Source organism: Scomber japonicus, chromosome 15, assembly GCF_027409825.1.
Source record: "Scomber japonicus isolate fScoJap1 chromosome 15, fScoJap1.pri, whole genome shotgun sequence".
NCBI lineage: Eukaryota > Metazoa > Chordata > Actinopteri > Scombriformes > Scombridae > Scomber > Scomber japonicus.
The window spans coordinates 29188294-29210126 of NC_070592.1; the positions used below are offsets into that span (position 1 = coordinate 29188294).

A 21833-nucleotide genomic window follows, 5' to 3' on the forward strand; every position below is an offset into this window, starting at 1 on the left:
ATAATGACGCTGGAGTCTTCATAACCTCTCCATTTTCTTCCCGAGGAGAGTCACTTAGCCAGCACCATTTTAGGAAGACGTATCGCCAGACTCCTGTCTCTAGCATTTTATAGTTACTCTGGGAAAAGAACACCTGAATTCAATTAGACTTGGTTCGTTTCTTTTACGGTCGTTAGCGCTGAAGCGAAGCATTGTATAGGTTAGCTAAGCAGGAGAACATACCGAGCTAGTACCAGCTAGCTACTGAAGCTAACCCGAGCTGGCTCTAAGGCTTCTCTCCACCAACGATACACTCACTGTAAGTAAAAACTGCTGCAATGTATTAAATATTTGAATTGCACTGAACCATCTTAAATAATTCAGCACATATATTTAAAGCTAGAGCTGAGAAACCGGGCCGCTTATGTAAGGCCTGTTTATAGTCTAACTACGCTAAGTTTAGCTAGTTTGTTAGGCTCGAGGACGTTCTGTATTCCTGAATCTAAACTACGTAACTCTACTTCATAGGACGAGTTATACTATTCCTGATAGATTGAGCTCTCTATTTATGAACAATGGCACTTTCATTGTAGAGCACTCAAGTGGGAACGTCTAATTAATTACACAGAAACAGCTCCATGTAAAGAGGCGGTAGAAGGCTTAAAGCCGGATCTAAAGCAGCTTGTTGTGTAGGAATCAAACCTTCACGGTCATTCCATTGTAAATGAGAAAGACAGTTCCTCTGCTGCATATGTCTGTCTCACAGTGACATAAATTATGGCCTGGCAGGTGTGGGTGGTGTTGACTGTGTCACCTCACCCACTCAGTCAGCCTGGTTCATGATAACTGTTCCCTAACAGCTGGCTTTAGCAGATCGTTTAAAGCCATAAAAAGCTTAATTCAAGGATCCAATGGAAATGGGTCATATAAAAGGCGGTGGGGGTGTAACGGAACCAAAAAGCAACACAAACTGTTATTTGGAATTGTCATGTATGAATAGATGCATCCATGGAGGCTGTACACTGACTGAGTGCATTATTAGGAACAGCTGTGCAATCTAATACAACAGCTTTCCTCTTCAGAAAGGAGATCATTCTGTTTTATTTTTATTGAGGTTGTAGTGTGTGTGTGTGTGTGTGTGTTAATGTACTGAGCAGCATTGTGTATAAATGTGAATATTTCCATATTAATTGGATGGTCAAGATATTAACACTTTTTAATACTGGCCGATGCACTCCAATACAACACTACACACTACAACCTCAATAATAAACATAACATGGTAAACAGTAAAGTGGCCATCCTGTGTGCTTGCTGTACATTTATCCACCCTGTTTGTTACAATGTCAGAGTAATGGCACGTCTTACTGTGTCTGTTCCATTAAATGTAAGGAAAACCTTAAAAATGCAGCTCCCAAAAAGCTTTGGGTCCAATGAGGACTGCAGGATTAAACTGATTTTTTTTTTTAAGGCAGTTGAGTAACAATTATAAAAGGCCTGAACCTCCATTCAACGCTACCATGATTAAGCATAACATACAGGTTATCCCACACAGCTATTGACTGTCGCTACCAGATACCTCTGCTAAGTAGAGCACATCATTAAACCGACTGTACAATGTAGAATATGGAAACTATGCACTCAGTGATACTTTGTCAGCTAACACAAACAGAGAGCACATATTAGTGTGCTGAGTCATATTCAGGCTGTTCTTCTCATCCATTAATTTCACTACAAGGTAGCCAGAGACAGTCATCTGCATTATTTTTTGACTACACATAACCTTGTTGTACATACTGTAAGAACTTGATTTCATGATTTAGACATTGTACACACTGTGCTTTAGACTGAAAATAAATATGACAATAAAAATAAGTCTCCTACATAATTGAGTCATATATATTTTTGCCGTATAAATCTCTCTCGTGGCCTCATTTTAACTTTCTCTCCTGTTTTTCTTTTCAGGAGCCTGCAAGCGGAGCCTGTCAAAATGAGCGCTGCCTCCTCCCAAAAAGTTGTCCTGAAAAGCACCACCAAAGTGTCCCTGAATGAGCGGTGAGGCGCCACGCACCCTGTCAGCAGTTAGACACCCAGATGCAAGGGGGGCCAGCCTTGGCTTGTGAAGGTTCTAGTGCTCTCTGCGGAAGGCTACTGTCGGGCAAACCGGATCCGACATGGATGCTGTTCTGACTGGCCCCACCGTGTGCACTGCTCACTCAACACAGGCAGGGTTCAAATGTGGTAGCGCGGCGGAGCGGAAGGGGCTCGCCTGGGCTTTGGATGTCTTGTGTGAGCAGTGCACACGTGTAGACAAGGGGGAGAGGGTAGTGGTCCTACTTGGTAAGCCTATGTGAGACAAAGACCACTGTCCTGAAAACTGCCATGGCACTCCTGCTCCCTGTTACTTACACATCACAGTATACACAATGTATACGCTGTCAGAGGGAGAGGAAAGCTTACACTAAAGCAGGGGCGTTTCTCTCTCAAACCAGTGGAAGTAAAGCACACGCTCCTTTTTTATCCTCATCTGTCACTGTCTCTGTCTCTCTCACTCTCTTTCGCTCTCTCTCTCTCTGCTCCAAACCTATAAAACACCAGGTACCCAGTCCTAGCTTGGACGTGACCGAGAGCTCCCCTGTCCCCCCCCACCCCCACCCCCCTCCCTCCCACCTTGGTTTCCCTGCTCAGTCACTCAGTGGTTCACCCACTAGTCACGGTCCATGCTGTAAGTGGCTGGGTTGCCGAGCACTCCTCACGTCCAAGGCCTCCGCTGCTGCAGCACGATGATGACACCCCAGCTGGTCAGCTGGTGGAGGCCTGTAAGTGGCAAAATTGTGCTGCTCTCCTGGCACCTGCTTCTGTCCTTCACTCTGTTTTCTTCTTGTTTTATCTTTTGAGTAGCTTTTCTTCTTGTGCTTGGTTTAAAAAAAACAAAACACATGCAAAAATGACTGTTTAAGTAATTCTGGTTTGTCATATGATTGAGAGAGAAAATGAGTGCCAACAAAAGAGCCACCTCAGTCTCTGTGGCCACAACCGTAACATGAGAAATGAGTTGATGTGGAACCCTGCTTCCTCCTCCTCCTCTTCTGTATATCCCCTGTCCCCTTCTTTTACTTCCTCCCTCTTTTTTTCCCTCCCACCTCCTAAAGCTTCACTAACATGCTGAAGAACAAGCAGCCCACTGCGGTTAGCATTCGAGCCACCATGCAACAGCAGCATTTGGCCAGTGCTCGCAATCGCCGGCTGGCCCAGCAGATGGAGAACCGGCCGTCAGTGCAAGCCGCTCTCAATCACAAACAGGTGGGACGACACTTTATTTTGATCATTGCATGATTAGTAGTAGTGCAACAAAGATCTATCAATGATTATTAAAGAGTCAGAACACACACACACACACAGCATGAGATGTGTGCAGTCTTCTCTAGACTGTAATATTGATTCATGCAGCCGACTACAACAATCAATGTTTATAACAATTAAATGACCCAATATAATGTGAAACAGATATCAGCTGAACGTCTTACTGTGTTACTTGTGATATATACAGTATCTCACAAAAGTGAGTACACCCCTCACTTTTTTGCAATTTTTTTTTTATCATATCTTTTCATGGGACAACACTATAGAAATGAAACTTTGATATAAGTGTACAGCTTGTAAAAATAAAAAGCTGAATTGTTAAATAGTAAGGGTGTTATCAGTACTCAGTTGAATGGTGGAGACTGCAGTTGTGAAGTGTAAGTGTGTGCAGCAGCTCCTCTCACATCCTCCTCACTCTCTGCTTGTTTTCAGCAGAAACAAGCAGGACACATGATATAGGTTTGACTAGTTTTTAGCATTTATTTACATAGCCTAAACCAAGGGTGTCAAAGATACGGCCCACTTTGCAAAGTATGAATATTACAGAAAAATAATTCCAGTGTTTCAGTAAAACACACTGCTAGTCTCACTTATTTTCACTCACTGTTCACAGTTGAGGCTTCTGATTGGCCCATTGATGTCCAACTTCAGATCATTGACAATGTGAGACGCTGCAGTGAGATTCACATTTAAAGGATAATTACCATTTTTTACAACCTGGACCTTCTTTCTAGCATAAAATACGATCATTTACTCACCCAGACAACTTTGGTGTCATTTGGAGTCGTTCAGATGAAATTAGCTCCAGTGGAGCGCTGTGTATATCTGTATAATGAGAGTACACGGGGCACCGAAGCGCAGCCTCTATATAACACATTATCTGCCACGAAACTAGTTCATTTCACCAATATTTAGTTATGATACGTTAGTGCTATTATCCTCCGCTTTTATGTTGTCATTTAATAGCTTTTAATAGCAATCAGTAATGCAGGAAATGTTTACATCAGCAGTAACTTAACACATCTCTTGACTGATTTCAAAATGCACTCGGAAAAAAATGTGTGTGACAGATCTGATAATGGGTCGATACCAACTTTTACTCCCCTCTCCCTCAGTTCCAGATACACATAATGCAACTCTGAGTGTACAACTGTGTCAACAGGCTGAGTAGTACTAAACATGACTAGTAAACTGAATGAAGTGCTTAAGGTGTCCAGTGTAGTAGTCACCCGCGTAGTTATGTTATATTGAAAAACCCATGTGACCGCATGTTCTTCTTTAGTTTGAGTGATGATGATCTATTGAACAGTATTACTTTAGCATTCATTCTGTTTTAGTTTCTTTTTAAGCATCATATTTAAACTCTAGATTAATTGAGATGAAATCATGACTATTCTATGTTAAATGTTTCCCTCTTATAAAGACAAGCAGACTGTCTGTTCAGTTGTGACAGATCTAGATCACTCATATGCTCTGTTCAGACCTCTGAAATGATGAAATGTTCCTAAAGTGTAACTTGTAAGTGACTAATATGGACAACAAGATTTGAAATGGGTCCAGAATGAGTGAGGGCTTCAGCCAACAGGCATGAAGCAGACTTCAGTGTAAACCCTCAATGTGTTTGTTTTAGTGTCTCACAACATTATGGAAGCGACCACACATCTTTACCTTTCACTTAATCTGCTCCGTTTGTTATGTCTAACAAAGTCTCACTCAAGGAGAAGTGTGATTGTGTAGAGTTGACTTTGAAAATGTGTAGACTATCAGTAAGCTACACATTCTGTACTCCCAACACAACACTCCTCTGTTACTAGGTGAATGCTCTCGCTCCCTTTCTAAATGTGTTGTCCCCTTTAGACACTTTAGACATGAAAACATTCCTTTTAAGTGAGTCATATGAATTAGTTTTGTATGAGTAATTGTTGCTTGAGGCCCACTGTGTGTATCTTTGAGATCTAACATGTTGAATGCATTTCTTTTCTCATAAAACATAAAGACAATATTTTAAGTATTTAGAATCCTATGTTTACATCCATGTTTACTAGCTTAGTGTTATTCACACAGCCTTTAGGTGAAAACACTGTTTGCTATTTTGTAGTTATTTTCCTTTACTTTTGTTTTGAACCTAAATATAGTTTTGCTAAGTATATTTTTAGTGTTTTGAATCGTTCTATTCTGCAATTGCTCTGTTTTTGTTGTGGGGAGAAATGCAATTTAATTTCAATGTATACAAGTACGGAGAAAATACTGTAAAAAATGTTAAAATGTAAAAGTCATTAAATTGACTCACTAGTTAAATGGTATAGTGTGTAGAGTTTATAAAGTTAGCTGAGCATCACTGACCTGTGAGTGTTTCATATAGTCTGATTGTGTGTGTGAATAACTTGTATCAGAGCCTGAAGCAGCGGTTGGGAAAGAGCAACATCCAGGCCAGGCTGGGCCGGCCCGTTGGTGCTCTGATGAGAGGAGGAGCTCCTGGCAGAGGAGGAATGAGGGGGATGACCAGAGGAGGCCTGCGAGGACGAGGCAGAGGAGGACTGATGAGGGGCGCTCTGTCCCTGAGAGGTGCAGCTCTCACTTCACATTTCTAGAAAAGCACGGTAGAAAAAAAGCACACTTTTTGTTAACATGGGATCCACTGTCATGGTTTATAAATGTGTGCGTCTGGTGTTGCACAGGGAAGCGAGTGGCTACAGGCGGACCCATGCGAGGCCGTGGAGCTGCTGGCCGTCTGGCTATGCGTAGAGGAGGGCGTCACCGTGGAGGACCCCCCGGCCGTGGAGGAGCTCTGTCCAGAGGAGCAGCACGAGGAGGAATAGTCAGAGGTGAGGGCCGACCGGTTAAGGCTGCTCAATTAATCGAAGTTTGATCGTGATTACGATTTAGGGGCTAAACGACCTCAAAACTAATAAAATCGAGGGGAAATGATTTTTTAATAATGAGAAGCGCACAATAACAAAGGTTTTATTTTGAAAAGCTTAGACCGGAAGCCACTGCAGCTCCGTTAGTTTGATAGAAGCTGAAACACACGGTGAAATGTTTTAACTGTAAATAAAAGTGCAGAGTTTCCAGCCTGCGTCAGACGATGCTGAGTTTACTGACTAATTATTAAAAACCAGGATGTGATGTTTGAACTATCGTCATGGTAACTCGCTCAGCTCTAATATCCCTGCACATTTTCTGCTGTGTGTTGCGCTAAGCGACAGATAAAAGGCAGTGATTATGATTTTTTCCATAATCGAGCAGCCCTACGACCAGTTTGATTTTCTTTATTATACATGCTTTTAAAATCTGTGCTTTCCAGTCACCACTGGTGTGTGTGTGTGTGTGTGTGTTCTTGTTGACAGGCCGTGGCGGGCTGCGCGGGCGCGGAGGTTTCGCCGGCCGAGGCGGTCGTGGGCGCGGGCGGGGGGGGCGCGGCATCCGCCAACCCGCCGTCACCCGCGAACAATTGGACAACCAGCTGGACGCTTACATGTCAAAGACCAAAGGCCACCTGGACGCTGAGCTGGATGCCTACATGGCACAGGCAGACCCAGACAGCATGGAGTGACCCCTGAAGAACTGTTGAATAAAGCACATGTAGAGTTTACTGCAGAACTGTACAGCTGAACTCACACACAGCGTTAGTGTCGTGCACCAGATTGACGTGCGGAGAAATACTAGTTAAATTTAGATGCTGAGCGGTCAAAGTCCAGGACTCTGAGCAGGAGGAACAGCAGAGTACCTGAATGTGCTTCAACCACAATGCATTTCTGCATCAACCCTGTTCCTGCAAAAACCCTTTTAATTGTAGAGTAACTGTGTGAAGGGACCTTTTTAAACATTAACACTCTGCTGTCTGTAAACCTTTTTGTTTTTTTATATGAAAACATGTTTCAAATTTGGGACAGATATCTATAATGGTTTGATCCTGATCAGTTATTCTGTTGTGTTAACCTTCCTTTGTAACCATATTTGAATTACTTCTTTTTTTTTTTAAAAACTTGTATGATAAGGTTTTTGGTTTAATTTGTTGTCTTATCTTAAACATTTTCAATGCAAACCTTTTCTAAATTATTTGTTTAAAAAAAGAATGTGAGCAGAGGGTTTTAAGCCAAGTATCCATTTGTCTTTGTTTCTATTTAAAGGATGTAGTACTTTGACATTTTTGTTCTTCCATTAGTCAGCATTCTTCAGGGCTGTTGCCATTCTTTAAAATTGTACTTGATAACATTTGTGTCAGATTACACACAATCAAGTAAAACAGTTTTTAATGAAAAGCTCTTGTGTAAAAGGTTAACCACAAATCAGAAAGTGAGTTTCAATGTGGTGTTAATCTCAACATGAATAATTAAAATTAGCCAGTGATGGCAAACTCCCAAAACATGAGCTCCAATTTGATCCTTCTGTAGTAGACATGGATACACATGGCCCGCACTTTATGGAGGAAGTGACACAATGAATCATTAAGTGATGGGAAGAGTGTCTGTCTGCTCTGATCCAAGTCAACAAATCACCAGTTTGTCTTCACATTGAAGTTGCGTACAGTCTTGCTTTGTGTTCAACATGGAGTAGATGTGAGAGTTAGAGGCCTTCACATCCACACTAGCCCAACACTGAACATCTGGGCAGGTTTTAACAATGATTCAGAGCGCCTACTGTCTGAATGAGCTGGTGAAGGAAAATGAATTAGTAGTATGCTCTCAGAAAGGTGCAGTGTGGACATAAAGTGGTAAAACATGGGAGACACATGATAAATACAAAGGGGCAACACGCTGCTACCACAGCTGGACAGTAACGGAGTACATTTACTTGAGTACAGTACTTAAGTACAATTTTGAGGGATGTGTACTTTACATGAGTATCATTTTTGGGGAGTACTCATGACTTTACTCAAGTACATTTGAGAGGCAAATATTGTACTCTTTACTCCACAACATTTCTATCCATACCTGTGAGTACCTGTTACTTCTACTAAAAAAAACAAAAAAACGTGATTGGATTGTGCAGGCACCACTGATTGGGACAGCCTATCAGCAATCACCAATCATGGTCAGGTTAGATGAGAGACACGAAACCATGGAGGAAAGGAAGGGTGAAAGGAAGGAAGAGAGAGAGAGAGAGAGAGAAAGAATTTTACTTTCAATTCCTTTTACATTCTCCAAGGTATTAACATTTGTCATAACTCCATCTAGGACATTTCTATACATAAATGGAAGCACTGTGGCAGTAGTAATGCAATATTAAGAAAATGTACTCTTGTACTCTTGATACTCAAGTACTTTTAAAAACAAGTACTTCAGTACTTTTACTTAAGTAGACATCTGACCGTAGTACTTTTACTTGTACTTGAGTAAAATTTAGCAAGGGGTATCTGTACTTTTACTCAAGTAAGGAAGCTGTGTACTCTGTCCACCTCTGGCTGCTACTACACCAGTGCTTAGTTTATAGCACATTATGTTATAATTAATGTAAAGTACACTAGACCAAGTCTGGACTAGTGATGCTTGATAATATAATTCTACTTTAACCCTTACATACTGTTCGTATTCTACACCATCACAGTATGTTCCCCTCATAAAAAGTGTCTATACCCAATTTTAAACAACAGATGTGTTTAGAAAGCATCAATAGTGGATCTGACTGATCAATAAATGTGATTAAACCTTGATTCATGTTTCAGAGAGCAGAGAGAGTGTATTTTTTAGCTCCTATCACACAATATCATGTCCTATTTGACCTAAGACATGAAAATATAACATAGCAATAATGATGGAAATGTATTTAATGTAAAGTGAAAATGAACTGTGGGGTTTATTGTAGAACCATTAGAGCCATCAGTCTTCACTGCTACATCATAAAAAGAATGATTCAAACTATGAACTATTCATTTAACATAAACACATGTCAATAGATACAGAGGTCATTTGACCCAGAACACACTCAATGGACACTCAATGTAGCATCTATACAAAAGTATAACATTTTAAATATTTTAATTTTTGGTTTGTCAAATTGGACCCAAACAATATGTAAGGGTTAACAACTATATGACTTATCAGGACTATGTTAACCTGAGCTGTACTCTGCTCAGGAGTCATTCTCATCATAATATAATAATAATCTGGTTTCATGTCCCAGCCTTCATCTGTTCTGAGACTACTGAACCCAGAATTACACAATCACAAGAAGTGAAAATAGTACTTTCTTTTTTTGCGTCAGCACGTTTTAGCAGTGTGTGTAGTTTCTAGGCTCATCCAATCTTTTTCTTTTCTGAACAGCTTGATAGAACAGTCTGCTGCATCACACCAAACACACACACAGTGGTGAGAGAATGCTGCCTTGCAAACTGCGTTAGTCAACTCTATCCCAACACAGAAATATTAAGAAAAGTCAAAGATCATTTTAATGAGACTTTATGACATAAAGTGAGTAAACAGCGTACTTATCATAGACAGAGTTCTTTATTATGTTTATGGTATTTATGGGGACATAGAGCGTTAGTATCATAATAGACTGGTTAGTGGTTAGTATAGAACTTTTTACGGCACTGGGGAGTTGCCATGACGCGTAGCGGCGGTGTCGAAAAGCAGTTCGAATTGTCGTAACGCAATCTTATAAATGACTCAGCAGGACGGGGAAAGCTCTTTTCGACATTGTCCTCCTCGGGATGAAGACGTCTGAACCAGAGCGCGTGGGACAGGCAAGTTTCTTAAGATATTTCTATCATGTTAAACATATGTAGCAGTTAATATTCATACATGAACACTGTGCTTCAGACAGGGGGGTTTAATCTGTAACTATACCGGACGGCTTCAAATGTCGCGCGCTGCATTGCCTCGTGTGGCCGAGTAACTGTAGCTAACAGTTAGCTTGATGCTAACATGAATGTGTAACAGCATGTTAGTAGAGTGCAGTTTAACTCAATGCTTCTATTACTCGGGGAAACTGTAAACAAGGCGGGAAAAGCTGTAGGATACTGTTCTGAAGATTAATTTACTAATAAAACAAATATTATAACCAAAAGCTGTCCTAGCCACAGCTAATGCTAATCCTGTAATAGTCCTATTATTTAACATGTTGCTTTAACTGCTACAGAGGACAATAGTTTAAATTTTTTGTACAAGTTAACATTTACATAATGACATAACCTTGCTGGGAGAAAGAATGGGCTTATTTAAAGCCTCCACCTACACGTGTTAAAATTTCACAGTATACAGAAAATAAGATGAACAAAAGTGCGTGTGTGTACATGTGCGTGTGTCTGTCATTAAGTGTCTTCTTTGATTGTAGATGGCAGCTGAAAGAAGAAAGCAGCTGATGTCCTTGCTGACATCTCTTTTAGTCGAGAAATGGAGAATCGTCTGAGAAATGGCTTTGAAGAAGCTGTTCAAACCAGCAACAAGTGTCCTCAACTGGCCTATTAGGTTTGTCAAATTTTGCATACAACAGTAATGCATAGTGACAGACCCAGGATGCAAATGACCCAGGCTGACAGCAATATTAAACCTGCCATATTCCCAAAAGTGACTGCTTGAGTAGAAGAAAAACTAGCCAAAACTTGACTTCAATAACACGACTGAAGTTAGAGTTAATGCTTGGAGAGAAATGTGAACACACTTAATTCTTAATATGCATAGATCTAAGTGACTAAAGTATCAAATGAAGAAGTACTGAGTTGAATGGTTAGAAATAGTCGTGTGGATCATGTGACCCTGCCAGTGGGTGAGTTGTCCACATCAGTGCCACAGTACAGACTGATCAGTGGGTTTGTCCTGCTCAGTGGGCTGATCTCAGAGCAGCAGTGTGGCTATAGAACATCAGGTTTTGCTTTCACCTCTGCACTGCTGGTTGCTGAACGGTGTCAATGAGGCCTGGTACATTCATCCTCTGTGCACTAGTGTCTCTGATAGATCTTTTGTATTTTGGTTTTAATGATGCCTTTCCTCCCTTTTTTGTAGGCAATGACCTCATTGATGGGAGTGTGAAGATACCCTATGGTATGTCCAGCCTCTCTGGGACATGAGGTTAGTATGTGTGCTCTTACTGTAGTCACTGGAAGACAATAAATGAAGCCTCTCTTGCTCAGAATTAGACTGGAGTGAACAGCTCAGAGTTCTCCTGACTAACTACCATCACCCTACTGTATACAGTTGATGTGGATAAATGTGACAGTCATAAATCAGTGTTATTGTACATAGTATCTGCTGGTGAAGTCAGTTTGTCTACTCATCAGTGAACCTTTTTTAAATCTTCAAAAGAAAACAAGTAGTGCTGACCTGTTTGTGTATTAGGTGATTTATGAAAGAATGAAATGATTTTGAGAACCACAATGCTACCAAACATATGTTACTATAATTGAAAGTAATGTTTTTCCAGCACTGCACAGTAAAATTATGAGGAAAAATGTTAGGATGTTAACTGTATATTAAAATCTAATATAACGCACATTACTTTCCTCCTGTAAGTAGCTGGTAGTCATAAAGTGTGTGTGTGGGGGGGGGGGGGGGGTATTCCAGTAGAAAGGGTAAGGTTTGGCACAGTGTGAGCTCTGGTCCTGTCAGGTGGGCTGTGGAGCACTCACAGTGCAAAGAGCAACTCATTCTCTTGCAACCCACTGCTGTGAACTCTCTGCAGCAGTGCTACTTATGAGAAGTGACAGCTTCTACTGTGACATGTTGTTAATGTCTGCTGCTGTTATTACTGTAGAATTTAAACCAATATATGTGTGTGCAGGTGGAGGAGCAGAGCAAAGCAGCAGCAGCCGCCTGCATGGTAAGTTTTATTCCAGAACACATCCAGTGCTGACTTGTTATGATGATTGGCTTATGTTCAACTGCTCTGAACTGTGAATGACAGATGCCTCTCTGAACAACACAAGACCCTCTGATAACTGACTTTGATGATGCTGCTGGAAACATGTCCTTCATCCTCTCCTCTTCCTCCTGCAGGTTCCTTCTACAACCTTGTCCCCTCAGCTCTCTGCACTGAAGCAAGTAAGTACACCCCCACATGGATGGATGGATGGATAGAGCATTGATAGCAGGAGGAAGCAGAGATGTTTTACAGGACAGTCAGTATCAGCACTGTACGGTATCTGCAGCCAGCTGGATCATCAGCTGGTTTGTTCATAAGTCAGTGCTAGAGAATCTCAACATATGGCATCGTTGGTCTCCTCACTGCATGTGTGTGGAGTCCTGGTATTTGTGTTGAAACACATCCTTTAAGATGGGGGTGTCAGTCATTTTAGTTCCAGAGCCACACAGCCCTCATTTTCTATGAAACTGGCTCCTCAGTTTTACTTGCTCAGTTTAATTTGCCATCAGACTTTGCCTCACTTATCCAGTGGGCTGTATGTTTGATACCTTTGCTATAAAAAAAACCCATGTTAATCCTGGATCTGTTTTCAGTAACTCAAACCTGTGTAGTGCAGGCAGTTGCAGCCTACCTGCTCTCCCAGTCCTGATTCCAGTGAAATAATTATCTGCCTACTGTCTGATTTCTTACAGTCCTGTGTTTCCTGCAGGTTTCTAATGCAGTGTGAGCCTGTGTCCCAGACTTGAGCAGAGATTCAATAACAAAGGTGAGTGAACAGAAAGAAGTGATTGTTAGTTGAACACTGAGGTCTATCCCGACAGACACTGATCTGTAGAGTCATGTCGTTGGAAATGCCTCAGAGAGCAAATCTGTAGTTTCGCTTTACCCACATGTTCCCTGCCATGAGCTCTGTGGGATATAACTGCAGGACACATACTGACTCCACAGTAACATTCCCCCTCCCTTCGGTCATGTGAAGCATTTTATTAAAAGTAGTCGTTTTTGTCTTTCAGGTCCTGCTTCTGATCGAACAGAAACATGAGACTGAACTTGTGACAGTGGTAAGTGCGTTTGTCTTTCTATGATGACAGTCAGTATCAGCACTGTACGGTATCTGCAGCCAGCTGGATAATCAGCTGGTTTGTTCATAAGTCAGTGCTAGAGAATCTCAACATATGGCATCGTTGGTCTCCTCGCTGCATGTGTGTGGAGTCCTGGTATTTGTGTTGAAACACCCAGAACCTGCTGGCTGCTTCTACACACATCCACAGAAGAGAAGGAGAGACTTAAGATGTATTTTAATCACTGAACAATCTCCTTTCAGATTGCTGAATCATGCTGGAGACATCATCCCAGGAGAACTGTCAGCCTGCTTCACTGTGAGTAACACACTGTGCCTCTCTGCTCTGTGATTGGTCATATACCAAAGCTTTCAGGTATCCCAGTTCCTGACTTGCTGTGGACATGACCAGAAATTAAATCCCATCCCAGTGGGCTTCTGCAGCAGCTCTGCTGCTCAGAGGTTCTGCTGGGAACATGAACCAGTCTTACCTCCATATCTGATAATCTGTAACATTGTTATTAAAAGTGGTGCATTAGTCATGTCAGTGTAACACTTTGAGTGCAATAGCTCAACATTTTGTTTCCTTTTTATTTTCAGAGGCAGCAGACTGATGCAGATCTGACACCAGCTGTCAACACTGATTGTCACTTCCTCTGTAATACATCACATCTACAAAAACAGATGTGTTCACTGCTTCACATTTTGTATTGTTTTTCTACTGTGCACAATAAATAAAATCTATTTCCATACCTCATCACTTGTCTTGTTTAATATGTGAACAATGAGGATAACATGATGTATAGTTTCTGGTCAAAGTAGAAACAGGTGACTTTAGTGTCAAGATAAACATTGTTACAGGAATCATGGCAGCTCAACATATTCTGAGAAGTTATTCAGTAAGTGTTGCTGGAGCTTTGACTTTCTGGGTCTTTCTCTCTTCTCCATTCACAATGGAAGTAGATTAAGTTCTAGAAACCACCGTTTCTAAAGATCTGCATATTCTGTCTACACACAATACCTGATAGCAGTATAGAGTCCATTTAATTGTATAGTATACACAATAAGATCAGTCGGTGGACAAGTGTTGACATGGATGTTTTAAAAACAATGATATGAATGTCAGCCCAAATACTGCAGAGATTAGACACATTTCTCAGGGTGTGCATTGGTCTAGAGTGAACTGCTGCTTCACACTGAAATGTAGAGCTTTTCATATTAGGAGCAAACCAAATCATCCTCTGTCACTACCACGATGTATTCAGAGATGTCTGTACAGGATAGGATTATGTGTGATGGTGTAGTTTAATGTTTTGTTTTGGGGACAAGGAATATGTATTAATGTAGCCTATTTTTATTTACGCCAATCTGTCCTTACCAATGATTCAAAGTCAAAGTGTGCAGGATAAAATGTGAGCACCAACAAGCTGCTCTGGTTAGTATCAGCCAGTTAATGGAGGAGCCATCAGCACATGTGCTTGGGAGGTTCTGGTCAATTTTGATACCTAAGAATTACTTATGTATAATCTGAATATATGCTGTTAAACATGAAGTATTACAAGTCATTAATGTGATCCTCCTAGAAGTGCCTTAGATGTATTATGTACTATTGTGTACTATGCTTAGTTGTATTATTGTACAGACAGGCATTTTTATCATATATATATATATATATATATATATATATATATATGTGTGTATGTTATTCTCAATATAATTATTGCATTGTGAAGCATCTTCTAACTTTAGTTTGTGCCATAGAAATAAAGTTTATTATTATTATTATCATCATTACTATTATCTCTATTAATACATCTATGTCCAACATACCATATATCTATGTATCCTGTAGCTGCATGTTTCCTCCACTAGGTGGCAGCATGTTCACACTAACAGTAACTGTCAGCTGTTAAGCAGACAATGAGTTCAGGTTTCATGATGTCCTTAAAAGGAGTCATCCTAAAAAAAAGGAGTCTTTTCTGATTGGTTAACACAAAAGACAACCATCTTTACTTCTCTATTTCATATAGAGTCAACATTATAGATCATTATTGAGTATTTTTCCTCTATTCGTCCATATGTTCACTCAGTATGAGTTGACATGCGTGACCCTGTGCAGCTCAGGACAGGTGCATGCACCACTTTGTGCACATTACCTCATTCTATTGGAGCTCACTCATTGGTTGACCTTGCACCTAACTAATTCATTGGTTGGACTGGCTTCTGTTTACTGAGTTGGTCTGAAAACACATCACTCATGAACAGTTTTACTTGACAACAAAACAGCAGGCACATGGTAGGTAGTTATTCCCACCTGATTATATAAGTCTCTATTTCAGTGAACATGTAACAGAACACTGCAAACCATACATGCACATATGTTTTGTTTACAGAAGAAAGTCAGAAGGGATCAGTTAACCTTCTTCATAACTTCCTACATTCTCAGTGAAAATGCAAGCTGGCAACTTTCACAACCGCTCTGCACTTCAGGATGGGGTGATTCATTTTCATATGACTGAGGTTTTGGGCAGAGTGTCCCTTTAAAGAAACTCTTGCTGATGGAATCATGGCGTCTAAGAAAAAAATCAGGTGAAAGTTCACAGAAGGGAACAAAGAGATGTCAACAGATCCAAAACAGCTTCTAGTCCAAACCACAAGGAACAGCAGCTGGCTGTGCAGGTCACATGACACCACACACACACACACACACACACACACCACGCACATCGCACATTAAAGAGGAAAGCACTATAAGAGAAGAGAATGCCACACATTCAAAAACTTCTTTTCATCGAAGTGTGAAACATTAGCTCTTATATATATTTAAAGCTCACAGTAACACAGGCAGCCGTGCAGAGCCACAGATGGACTGATGCACATGTCGTCTGCACCAACTTGACTGACTGCAAAGAATTAGACGCCATGTTGGATCACTGTATCCACTTCCTCAAATAACAAGACTTCTGCTAATGAAACAGTATGAGGACACTGTATCTCTGTGTATTTCTTTAGTAGTCCTATTCAAGGAAAGGCCAAGTTGCAGAAACATTTATTTATAAAATGCAACCCTATGCAACATCCCTGCAACAAAGATTATATATAACATATTCATACAGTATATATATATGTAGCGTCATTGCCAGCACGTGCATGAGTATAGTTACATGTGCAGTAGTACAAGAAACACTCTCTATACAGCAGGTAGCAAATGGATAAGGAACTAAAATGGAAAAAAACAAACAACTGTACACATTGTGATACACTTTGGTTGTGTGCATAATGTGCACATTGTAAATATATATGTGCATGCACACATGTTGAAACATTTGCAGAAGTTGTGAGTGTGATAGTGTAACTGACCTTACTGGGGTCAAATTGTGACATTACACACACACACACATACACAGAGAGAGAGAGAGAGAGAGAGAGAGAGAGAGAGAGAGAGAGAGAGAGAGAGAGTTCTACCACTTATAATAGTAATCATTTGAAATTGTTTGTATGTATGTATGTGTTGGTTTTTAGTAAGCTGCTGGAGAGCATTGGTCCAAATTCTTTGCTGCTTCATTACCTCACTTTCCCACAGAGATCAATACAATTGTCTTATCTCTGTTGTGATAGAGAACCAGCTGATAAGCACTGAAAATGACCTGCAGTGTCACTGATAGATCGACTGCCAAATCTGCTACTGTGCATGTATTAAAACAGAGCGCTTGGTTAAAAGACTTCACATGCAGTCCCACATTTCATATTGCCTTGAAGAGGTTTAGTTGAGAGTTGACAGTTGGACCTTTCACAATACTGTTACATGCTGCTGCTTATGTTTCTTACCCTTTTAAAAGTAACTGTAGGTAGAGACACATTATTTTGCAGAATATGCTGATGTTTTATCATGTCCTTGATATACTTGTTTTGCAAGTGTGAATATAGTGCGGTAACTAAGGTGTGGTTTTGACTTATAATAATAGTGTGGGTCACTACAGGGTGGATGTTAGATAATCATTGTCCTTTAACATCAGCAGCCCACTTTCACATCTCAAATCAACTAAATACAGAAGGTACAGAATCCCAAAATGCAAACTGAACCGTTACTCTTTCGTACCCACCTCCATCAAAATGTTAAATAGATCTGTGCGCTGAGGCCTGGGAAGTGTGCTATAACTTGGTGTTGTGTGTGTATGTAGCCTACGTGTACATCTTTAGCTGTTATATGTATTTTATGTGTATTTATTGTCTGTAAGGGAAGCTACTACTATGCACTACGCACTACGCACTTTGAGTCCATGACAAATTTCCCCTAGGAGACAATAAAGTATATTCTCTTCTATTCTAATCAGCCGCTGTTATCAAAGGCAAGAATGAGCCTTTAGGTCCGCATCCTCAGAGTCCTGGAAAGTTTTACAGTTCTGTGGTACAAATCTAACTCAGTCTGCTGATGTGGGCTGCGTGATACAGTCAAAAGCTCATTGTCTTAGAGAAAAATGTATCCTTAATATTAGCAAAAAAGATTCTGAAACACTGAAATCTAAACTCAATGATTAAATGGCTGAAATAGCTAAAGACAGTGGATGAGAGGTTGACATAGTTAGTTAAAAAATAATGGCTAAGTAGTTGAAACGTCTATCTTGTGCCTAAGTGCTAGTAGTACAAATGTGAAAACATATTATAACAATATCTACATTTACGTCATTTAAAGTTAAATATTGTACCATGTATTATATCTAAATGAACAGATTTAGATGACGTAGTACATGAGTTCATCTGACACGTCTGAAGAAAAGGTTAGGAACCACTGGCCTAGTTAAACATGAACCTCCAACATCCTTAGTTCAAGTCCAGCTGGTGACCTTTCTCATCCGTCTCCCCTCTCATCCGTCTTCCCTCTCATCCTGCCTCCACTGCCAAATCTACAATAAATACATAAAAAGGCTTAATACATTCATTATAATTCAGTACATTTACTTGTAAATGTCTGACTGTACAACTTTACACATTTTCATAAGACAGCCCAATCTAATACTAAACTACTTTATTTATCCTATAATAAATGTGTCTGTTGCCAACTAACAAATTCATTTGAACCTAATTATAGCCTATATTAAATTATATCCATATATACTATTAGGAAACATTACACATACACCTTATGTGAAATTTTATTCATGCTATTTTATACATGTATGTCTGTATTTGTAACCTATTTCCAGCCCATCCCTACTTGACTGAGTTCTCGGGATGAAACTCTTCACCTGATGACTCACATCTCTGATCCATTCTAACTCACGCTACCTGGTTTCAATATGTTTACTACAAATGTTCTTTTTCTGTGCCTTCCATTTCCTGTGCTACATCTGCTGAGCATGCTGTACATTCCCCTAGCCATGCGGTGTCCACGCGCCGGTTCAGGACGCTGATTGGCTAGAGCTCACACAAACAACTCTTTTCCACCAATGGGAGCAGTGTGCACGCGCTGAGCCATGCTGTTCATTCTGGCTCCTCATGGGCAGCTCAGGCTCCTCGTATAAAAGCAGCCGAGCCCTCTTTGTTTACAGCAGACATAAGTGGAAGCCAGCGCTTCCGAAAACGAGCTATCGCTTTTCAGCGGCTCTATCTAACGACCACACGGCTCTACACGTTACTCTACTACCTTACGGTTTTTAGCTCCTTGTTGGATAACCTTTATTCGCAATCATGGTGGCCATGACAAAGAGAGTGAAAACCTTCCAGGTCGTTTTTACTGATCCCAGTAAGACTTTTTACTGCGGAGGAGAGAAGGTCTCTGGACGGGTGGAGGTGGAGGTGAACGAGGTGACGCGTGTGTCCGCAGTGAAGGTTCGGGCTCTGGGCAATGCGAAAGTGGAATATGCTAAAGGAAAGCAACGTTGTCGTCAGGAGGCTGAATACCTGAGATATGAAGAGGTTCTGCGGCTCGACGACCAGCCCACAGGTACGGACACTTTATGAAAATCATGTAACCCTCCGCAGTCAAATATCACCACTGTACAAACTGGAACTTTGTCAGAAGTTAGCACGCTGTCGATATATGTGTTAATGTCATTTAAATGAGCAGTTAAGTTTTGTTAGTATAAAAGTGTTTTGAATCTAGATATTCAGTTGCTTTTGGCATGTTCTACTAGTGTGAATAGTTGTTAACTTTGAGTAATGACTGGCTGACAGCAGATTAATTCCTGGAATGATAAACTCAGTACAGTGATAGTAGAGGGAGTCTCCTCAGAACTTAATATGGATACTTATCAAGTTACACTGGTCTTCCCCACGTTCTATTAAAATGCAGTTGGTGGCTGCCAGCCACACCAGAGTCAATACTAAGTATGGTGTCATTGATGGATGACCGACTCTAATGAATTCTCCCTTTCTTCTTCCAGACTCTGATGGATCGGTAGTCTTGAGGCCTGGCAACAAATACCAGTACACCTTTGGATTTGAGCTTCCACAGCAAGGGTAAGGGTATTCTCTTATTCCATCTTAGAATGTGAGGCTTTTCATTTTAGGTTTATTTTATGGAATATACTTGGTTTTAACTTTAATTTTCACTCATGTTCTCACAGGCAGCTGGTGTCTTCATACAAGGGGAAGTTTGGGTATGTCCATTACTGTGTGAAGGCCGTGATGGAGCGGCCACAGCAGCCTCCTCTGGAGTGCAAGAAACCCTTTGAGGTTGAAGAGCCTCTGGATGTCAACACCCCAGACCTGCTGGTGAGTTCACTGATATGAGAATGCTGCTTGAGTTGTTAGCCATAACCTCTAAATGAGTTGAGTCTAAGTGTCCCGTTTGTCCTCAGTCTCCTACAGGTGGCATGAAGGAGAAGAAGGTCACCTGCATGTTCATTCCAGACGGTCAGGTGTCACTGAATGCTAAGATCGATCGCCGCGGCTTCTGTGAAGGTGAAGACATTTGCATCAATGCAAAGTTTGAGAACACCTGCTCCCGCATCGTCGTGCCCAAAGCAGCCATCATTGCCAAACACATCTATCAGGCCAACGGTCGGACAAAGGTCTTCCGTCAGAAGCTGTCATCAGTGCGTGGAAACCACATCATCTCTGGCATGTGTGACGCCTGGCAGGGAAAGAGCATCAGGGTTCCAAAGATCAAACCATCCATGCTGAGCTGCAACATCATCCGTGTGGAGTACGCGCTCATGGTAAGACTTCAGCTTCTGCATGCAGCTATCAATCTTGGTTATTACCTTCTTTTTTTTTTCTTTTTTTTTTTTGAAAACTGGGAATTTTAAAATCAGTGCTAATGTTTATGTATGTGTTCCTTTTTTCTAGATTTATGTCCACATCCCAGGAAGTGAGAAACTGATCCTGGAGCTGCCTCTGGTCATAGGGACTGCTGGTCTGGGCAGCCGCAGCAACAGTGTCAGCAGTCAGGAGGGTTCAGTCAGCAACGCCTCTCAGAGCTGGGTGTCTCTCAGGATGCCCTCTGAGCCGCCCAGCTACAGCGATATCCCCCGTGACTGCGGCCTGGACCAGCCCCTCACTCCACTCCTGGATGACTTTGATGGTGACGACAGCCCAATCTTCATGAACGCATTCCCATTCCCATCACCGCCACCTTACACTGAGGTAGGTGTTTCTGACACATGGTTTCCATGAGGCACTGTAAAACACTCACTCAAGCTAATAAGAAGTTATATATGCTGATAGCTTGTCTAAGTAAACTGTACTTCCTGTGTTTCCAGGCTGAGGAAGAGTTCAATGGCAACGCTCGCATGCTTCCTGTCTTCTGAAGTCCAGCAGAGATTCTAGAACTGTGGTCCAGCTCTCAGGGACTGTTCTTTCAAGGCACTTCAGAAGGAGCAGAAGGTCCAAACTCCAGAAGAAATGTTGTTGGATGGAGAAGTAAAGCCAGGACTGTGGAGGTGGACAGAAAGACACTTGCCTGTACTATCAGCTGTCTTCACTGCGCTTCATTGCCTTCGCTGATCCTGAGTCTTCATGGTGGTGTTCTTCAGGTCGTGGATGTGAAGGTGGAGCCACACAGTCTGTGGTGCACTACGTATCTGAATAAGCTGTCCCTTCCAGAGACTCTTGATCGGGGTCTCATTGCCTATCAGACACTTTATGACTTTGTTATTGGGGCCAAGCGTTATATGAGTCATGCCCAAGCCTGCTGTGACATCTTTGCTTTTTAGGGGTTTGACTTTTCCTTATTCCAGTCAAACCCTGTACCTGTTAAAGATTCATTAGTAAAAGACTCCTTTTGTTACTTCTGTCCAGTGAGTTTGTGTTGCTGTTAACAATTAGTCCTGAATATTGTTGCCTTTGAGAATTACAGCATGTAGAATAATCTTTCCTGGATACAGAGAGAGTCTCTGGCAGCATCCATAGTTTCATATGTATCAGTGTTTTAAAACAATTATGGTTTGTTCTTGTTTTTATTGCACTTTTTTATGAATGCATTTTGCTCTACTACTGCCTACAAGCATTTATTTGTTAAGTTTGAACAATGTTTCTGATATGTAGAGTGAACTCTGTATGTAAAACACTCCAGACTTGTTAAAAGCCTCACATTTATTTTCCAAACCCAGGTTTGGTGATGAGTGGTAGTTTCTGAGCACTGCAAGTGCCAAACACGATCTATAGAACATAAGTGTTCCAGACTGATGGA

At 41.1% G+C, this 21833-nt stretch overlaps 2 protein-coding genes, 1 long non-coding RNA gene and 4 other non-coding genes across 7 annotated transcripts; all 7 read left to right on the forward strand.

The window, feature by feature from the left end:
* The first annotated feature begins 42 nt into the window (after positions 1-42).
* Positions 43-7708, forward strand: chtopa (chromatin target of PRMT1a). Its single transcript, XM_053333776.1, has 6 exons — positions 43-298; positions 1945-2034; positions 3132-3282; positions 5736-5907; positions 6021-6167; positions 6690-7708. Exons 2-6 carry the CDS (start codon positions 1970-1972, stop codon positions 6893-6895), a joined length of 741 nt encoding a protein of 246 aa, XP_053189751.1. The 5' UTR covers positions 43-298; positions 1945-1969; the 3' UTR covers positions 6896-7708.
* Positions 7709-10621: 2913 nt separating this feature from the next.
* Positions 10622-13952, forward strand: LOC128373645 (uncharacterized). The gene is made up of 8 exons (XR_008322952.1): positions 10622-10751; positions 11286-11351; positions 12061-12099; positions 12276-12320; positions 12851-12907; positions 13155-13202; positions 13466-13504; positions 13802-13952. It is a non-coding gene; the product is annotated as an uncharacterized LOC128373645 (long non-coding RNA).
* LOC128374773 (small nucleolar RNA Z40) lies at positions 12132-12201 on the forward strand. Its single transcript, XR_008323030.1, has one exon. It is a non-coding gene; the product is annotated as a small nucleolar RNA Z40 (small nucleolar RNA).
* LOC128374776 (small nucleolar RNA SNORA8) lies at positions 12407-12544 on the forward strand. Its single transcript, XR_008323033.1, has one exon. It is a non-coding gene; the product is annotated as a small nucleolar RNA SNORA8 (small nucleolar RNA).
* Positions 12943-13076, forward strand: LOC128374785 (small nucleolar RNA SNORA18). The gene has a single exon (XR_008323041.1). It is a non-coding gene; the product is annotated as a small nucleolar RNA SNORA18 (small nucleolar RNA).
* LOC128374775 (small nucleolar RNA SNORA8) lies at positions 13241-13378 on the forward strand. The gene has a single exon (XR_008323032.1). It is a non-coding gene; the product is annotated as a small nucleolar RNA SNORA8 (small nucleolar RNA).
* A 4791-nt stretch (positions 13953-18743) lies between the features above and the next one.
* txnipa (thioredoxin interacting protein a) lies at positions 18744-21560 on the forward strand. Its single transcript, XM_053333766.1, has 6 exons — positions 18744-19145; positions 19585-19660; positions 19768-19915; positions 20002-20361; positions 20492-20788; positions 20905-21560. The coding sequence occupies exons 1-6, from the start codon at positions 18890-18892 to the stop codon at positions 20950-20952; spliced, it is 1185 nt and encodes a 394-aa protein (XP_053189741.1). The 5' UTR covers positions 18744-18889; the 3' UTR covers positions 20953-21560.
* Positions 21561-21833: the final 273 nt, after the last annotated feature.